Source organism: Triticum urartu, chromosome 6, assembly GCF_003073215.2.
Source record: "Triticum urartu cultivar G1812 chromosome 6, Tu2.1, whole genome shotgun sequence".
NCBI lineage: Eukaryota > Viridiplantae > Streptophyta > Magnoliopsida > Poales > Poaceae > Triticum > Triticum urartu.
This window is the reverse complement of record NC_053027.1, coordinates 118680748-118687555: the sequence shown is the minus strand read 5'-3', so window position 1 is coordinate 118687555 and position 6808 is coordinate 118680748. Positions and strand designations below refer to the sequence as shown.

Genomic DNA, 6808 nt, shown 5'->3' with positions numbered 1-6808 from the left:
AGCGGAGCAGCTAGGGTTTAGGCGGCGTGCGGCTGGGAGGGAGGCAACGCGCGACGGGGGAGGAGTGTGGCGCGACAGAGGGGCAGGCGACGCACGGTTGAGAGGGGAAGCAAGGTAGCGGAGGGATCGTGAGGGCAGCGGCGATCTGGTGGCGGCGTGCGAAGGCAGACGCGGCGGCAGCAAGATCAGCGGCGCGAGGCAGGAGCGCGCGGGAGCAGCTAGGGTTGCGGCGCGCGGTAGGACCTAATTAGGCTGATACCATGTAGAGGTTTAGAGAATTGATGTAACTCATGATATATTGATCGGGTGCATATGCACGTATATATATAGGTACAAGGGTAGCCACGTCCTCAACTATACAAGAGAGGAGGACGGCTTGTGGTATAAAAAATATACATGCAATATACATATTTCAACAAGCCCCTTCGAGGAACCTCCAAGAAATGTAAACCCTAGGTTTCTATCGCTTGAGGATTGCCAGTCTGTGGCAAGCCCTCGAATCCCCTGGATCCATACACCGCCTTCTGTTTTCCCACTGCTTCCTGCTTATCTATGAAAAGCCAGCGAAAAGCTGGATCTTTAAAAAAAAGTACTAGCTCCGTCCTAATTTATATATAATAAAAATAATATAATTAAAAACTATATTTAAATAGGAATCCATCAATACAATTTTTTATGACATGCATTAACATTTTGTTAGTTAAATGTGTGATCCAACTTCGATCTAAAATACTCCCTCCGTTTTTATTTACTCTGCATATTAGAGTTGACTAAAGTCAAACTTCGTAAAGTTTGACCAAGTTTATAGAAAACAATATAGACATTTATCATAATAAATCTATACGATGTGAAAATACATTTAATAATAAATCTAATGTTGTTGATTTGTTATTGTATATCTTAATATTTTTGTATATAAACTTGTTCAAAGTTTATAAAGCTTAACTTTGACCAAAGCTAATATGCGAACTAAATAAAAACGGAGGGAGTATGATGAAAGACTAATAAACTCAGATGGATGTAGTATTCAAAGTGTGATTTCTGGCTCTAAGTTTAGCCGATGTGATTTCTGGCTCTAAGCGTAGCAACTGATTAAAGCCTTTCTTTCAATAAAAAAGGAAGTATATAGAGGAAACGTTCGCTCGTTAGTTATTGGATGCGACATTCTCCTAACATAATAATCATATAGGCATCTTTTTTTGAAAAGAAAAATGACTCCCGGTTTCTGTATCTGAAAAATGTATACGACCATTTTATTAATTATTCTCGAAGATCTTACAAAGTACTACCTCCGTACGGGATAAAAATCCCATGAGCCCACTCAATGGAACCAAGGCAAGGTCCAGCTTTTGACAGAATCGATAGCTACAGAGTAATTAATCCTTCTCTTCCCTGCATGCAACCAATAGAGAAGCAAGCACTTGAGTACGCATGCAGCTAGGACTCAGCTCTCTCTGCCTTTGTTCTGCATGCATCCAATGAAAGAGCCTCACTAAACTATGCATGCAAGTACCAAGTCTGCCACGTCCTTGTAAAAGCGGACGACGCTTCGTGGCTAGCAGGACTTTTAAACCGGATGCCTGAATTCGTCGTCTTGACAATATCTATCGTTACTCTTATCCAAATGATGAAGGGGTGTAAATTAGGCCACATACTCAAACCTTTCACCTAAGCCTAATTTTTAAAGCCGGAGGCCCCGACCGAGCCATCTGGCAGGTCCGAGGCTCAAACCGGTCCGACGCACTTACATGTGTCGTCGTCGCCGTCTTCCACTGGTCCATCTTCAGAGCAGATTGAGGTGACAGTCTTGGCAGGTCCTCCGCCATCGACACCACCACGACGCCAACCGACGACCTCCACCTACGCGAGCCTTGGCAGGCCCTTTACCAATGACGCCATGACGATGCCAGCCGACGACCTCCACATATGCGAGTCCTTCTCCAAGCAACGGGCGTAAATCCATGCTAGCATAGGGCCGCACCACCGCCGTCGCCCACCACCCACAAGCGTCACCCAACCCCAAGGTTCCCAAAAGCGGCGTCTTCAAGAAGGGAACGACGCCATGAGCGCCGCCGCCGCCCAACAAAGTTAGGGCTTTCGCCCTGGAGACCCAGGGGAAGGTGAAGTGAGGAGATCAGTCAATACCGACGCCTCCAAGGAGGGGAACGGCGCCCTTAGGCGTCGCCGTGGCGTGGCCGGTCAAGGCCGGCCAGGGATTATGCCCGAACTAGATCCCCGCCACCAGCAGCGCCTCCTGTACAGAACCGACAACCAAAAGGAAGCGCGGCCCGACCAGGCTGGCCCGCACGCCGAACAGGGGAGAAGGGGAGGCGCCAAATCACGCGCACCGGCCACCGCAGAAGCTGCCGCCGACCGCCAACGACCATCGGATCCCGCCGCCCGCGCGGCCGGGACACCAGATCCACCACCCGCACGGCTGCTAGCCGGCCGTGCCTTAACAATGGAGCCGCCACTCCAGATCTGGGGTTCCCCACGCAAAAGCAAGGCAACTGAGGCCGCCCCGCCGCCACCATCCTTGATGCCCCGGGCTTGCCCGGCGGCTGCCTCAGGCGGCGGCGAGGAGGTAGGATGAGGTGAGGAGGGGGCCGCGGCGACGCGGCTAGGGTTCCCCCGTCGCCGCCGTGGGAGGCGACGCAGGGGTCACGAGAGGAGGGGGTTGCGAGAGGAGGGGGCTCAAACTATTCCACTTGCATGGGCATCTACATGCATGTATTTGGAATAGAAAAAATAGAAAGATAAAATGTTATGCACACTCCGATTCACTATTAGTTTTTGCCGTTTGTATTGTTGACGGCTTAGTAACTACACCACTTTAGTGACGTGGAGCATCTTGGAGTAATTACCATGTCAAATACCCAATCGTCAAGAGACACACACATCTTTCACATCATACAAGTAGTCTTCTCCTTACGTATGTATACTTGGTTTTCTCGGAGATGGTATACTACTTGCCAATGTGCCTTGGTGCACCTTCAGATTTGATTTGAGTCAAACATCACACATACCTGAAGAAAATCAAGCACAATAGAATGACTACAACATTCAAGAGGAAAGCATGGAAATAAAGAAGAAACCGCGAGGACGAAGGCATGGAGCACGAAGGCGGTGCCCAAAGGAGAACAATCAAGTTGGAAATACCTTGGATGGTCCAGCTCTATTGCAACCCTTCTGGACCCCCTTGGACATTGCCCGTAACCTCTGACACGTCACATCCTCCAAGCACCTTCTGACACATGTCCTACCTTACTGCAATGCCCATGGACCTGGTCGAACATGCCCTGGAAATGATCCGGATTGTTCCGATTGCCCGGACCGTCTGATCCTACTCGGACTATGCGACCTACCTACACACACATGTACGGGGACAACTCATCTATATTTGCCTTCCTCACTTCCTTCGTGGATGGATCTATATATTTCCCCCTCCTAGATGTAGGGTTAGCCAAGACTAGAACTCATGTTTATATATAGAGCTTAGCTCATCTGCCTCTTCTAGTGGGATTACTCTATTGGGGGTTGCTCCTCATGGAGAAGACTCCGCGGAGTACAAAGGAACCTACAGGTGAATATTCCACCATGGAATTCAAGCCCTCCTTGTCTTAGGACTTGGGGGAAATCATATCTTACTTCCTCTATCTCATATGATCTACGGGTATCTTGCATTGCATCTTGTATGTTGATATGTTCATGTTTTCCTTGTGTTTCTTCTCGTTTTTTTTTTGTGTTCTCACCTCCAAATCATGAAGATTGCCCCCTAACGGCTTGCCACATATCATTTGGTAACATGAGCAAGGTTCCATGAATTGGAACTGCCTTCCCTCCATTTGCTAGCCTTGCTTTGATTTTCTTTCCCAAATTCAAAAATTTCCTCAAAGAGCCCAAAGTCAATTTTGAGCGATTCATAGTTGACCTACCTTCCATTGAATGCTCAATGATAATTTGTCACGGATTAAAAAGTAGTACATCTCAATCGAACTCGGATTTTGTTGTGGCAGGCCGATTGCGTCAGAAGGTGAATGATAAAACTGAGAAGAAGAAAAGGAAGGAAAAACCAGCTTGCAAAGGATTAAAATATCCGGACTGACATTTTATATTGCGATGAACTTGACTATGAGACTAATGATCGACTCAACTTAAAACCCTCACACCCTCAAAAAAGAAAAAGAAAAAGAAAAACTTAAAACCCTGACACGGACACGATGCTAAGACGATTTATTCAGCTAGTCCATGCCGGACGACGCCCAACGAAAGAATAGCCGACGAAGCAGAATTGCTCGCTCGCTCGCTGCTCAAACAAACTTCTTCTTGGGCCTCAGCTGAAATTCAATACAGTACATCAGATCAAAGCATCAACACACATCATAAGTTGATTAGACTACGCTAGCTCACCTCGTTGGTGTGGCCGCACTTCTTCTTGCGGCAGTTGGTAGCCCTGGGGGGAAGGCGCGCGTAGCACCTGCGTCGAAGAAAACACAGCAACATAATCAGTCATAGGCACGCACGCACGCATGATCTCAATTGCACGGCAGTGGTCGATCGTATACGCACTTGCGGCAGACCATCCTCTTCTCGTTGTGCTTGAGCGCGAGCTGCAGGAGGTTGGGCGGGATAGAGGTGGGGCGGCCGCCGCGGCTGCCGCCACGGAGGCGCAGCACCAGGTGGAGCGTCGACTCCTTCTGGACGTTGTAGTCGGCCAGCGTGCGGCCCTCGTCCAGCTGCTTCCCGGCGAAGATCAGCCGCTGCTGCACCGGCGGGATCCCTGCACGAACGACAAATATGTACAGTAGTATTCAGCGCAAAGCACATGCATGCATAAACGCGCCCAGAGAAATGGCGGCCGTGATCGTGGCCGGCACATGGATCAGCCGGGAGACGAAGCAAAGGACAAATCGACGACCTTCCTTGTCCTGGATTTTGGCCTTGACATTGTCGATGGTGTCGCTGCTCTCGACCTCGAGGGTGATGGTCTTCCCCGTCAAGGTCTTCACGAAGATCTGCATCTCGCCGGAACGACCAACCGCGAGCGAGCTCTCGCCCAAGAGGTAGGATCCGCGTACGTGACGGTGGTCGTGATGGGAATGGCGAATGGCCGGGGTGGGTGGCGCCCTTATATGGAAGTGGGGAGGGGTAGGAAACGCAGGCGCTACGAAAACCCGATGCATGATCACATCTAATTAGTTAGTTTGCATGGAGAATATTACACTAACAATTTGTTCCTGACAACTACTCCCATAAATCACGGTACATCTATTTAACTAGGCCTCATGTAATTTGCTTCCATACCAAAATGGAGTACAATATTTTCCAACCGCAACGAACCTTATTTCCGGTACAGATCTGTTTCCGAGTAATAACTAATCGCCAAAAAAGGAAAATAAGGAAATATACAGGAAACCCCAAATTTTAAAAAAGTGGTGTCATTGGAGAAAGCTTGTTGATTTTTTTTAAGTTTCACTAGATTTGGATTTAAAATGAGTGAGACATGAGTTTTGGAAACTTTAGGAATAAAGCAAAAAGAGAAGCATACATGTTCATCTAGGCCGAATCAGGCCGGACCGTTTAAACAACACTGTGAGCCTGGCGCGCTCGGCATGAAGTACGGCATAATGAGTAGTATTTGTGCGTATATATTTACACGAGCAATGCTACATCAACGGAACTTTACGGGTGCCTTACGGGGTGTTTTTGAGTTGGCAAATTGCGATTGGACTAAGGGGGAGAGGGGGCCCACCCTCCTGAAAATCGGATGGGTAGGGGGAAACCCCGTAACAAGCCTGTCGATGTAACACACTCACCCAACATCCTAACAATTCCTAAGAAAATCTGCAAAGAATTACAGATGAGATCTCTCGTTTTTGGTGGGGGTGATGATGCATCACACAAGAGAATGCACTAGTTTGTGTGGTGGAAGATGTGCATACCTAAGAGTAAAGGAGGAATGGGATTTCAAGACATTCATTGTTTTAACTTGGCACTTTTGGCAAAGCAAGCATGACAACTTATTGAGAACCCTGATTCCCTATGTGCAAAGATTCTCAAAGCAAAGTATTACCTTGGTGATGATCTTTTGAATGTTAGTTTTTTTAAGGCATCATACACTTGGCAAAGCCTAATGGTAGGAGTGGAGACCCTCAAACATGGTCATATATGGAGGGTGGGGATGGACAGAAAATTAAGATATGGGATGATAGTTGGATTCACGGTCACCCACCAGGAAGGTTATCTCCGGTAGAGGAAGTCATCTCCTCTCCCGAGTGTTAGACCTTATTGATCCAGTGACGGGTGATCGAGACATGCTGCTAGTGAATCAAACATTCTGTAGCGTTGATGCTCAAAGAATCCTAGCTATACTGTTTCTAGTTCACAAGATGACGGATTTTTTTGGCTTGGAGCTTCACTAAAACGGGTGTCTTCATGGCAAGGTCCACCCACCATGCAGTCTGGGAAGCTCAGTTTGGTCACAACATGCAAGGTATGTGAAGTTCATCTTCACCAACACCCACGTGGGAGTCTGTTTGGGGCTTGAATTGCCCGGAAAAAGTTAAGATCTTCATTTGGAGAGTCCTCGATAACTCTATTCCTGTCGGGCAAACTTAGCTGACAAGCATATCAAAGTTAAACCCCAATGTCCAGTATGCAACCGAGGGCCAGGAACTATTCGACACCTATAGTTTGAGTGCCCTGTTGCGGTCGAGGGGTGGAGACTTCTTGGAGTGCTTGATGTGATCAAGCAAGCATTAGAGATGGACAGATCTGGTGAGGTTATCTTGGAGTTTCTTCTTAATTT

At 47.9% G+C, this 6808-nt stretch overlaps 1 protein-coding gene across 1 annotated transcript; it reads right to left on the bottom strand.

The window, feature by feature from the left end:
• Positions 1-4081: 4081 nt before the first annotated feature.
• Positions 4082-5075, bottom strand: LOC125515699 (ubiquitin-like). The gene is made up of 4 exons (XM_048681214.1): positions 4919-5075; positions 4570-4780; positions 4411-4477; positions 4082-4337 (listed from the first exon to the last, which is right to left on the bottom strand). Exons 1-4 carry the CDS (start codon positions 5019-5021, stop codon positions 4311-4313), a joined length of 408 nt encoding a protein of 135 aa, XP_048537171.1. The 5' UTR covers positions 5022-5075; the 3' UTR covers positions 4082-4310.
• Positions 5076-6808: the final 1733 nt, after the last annotated feature.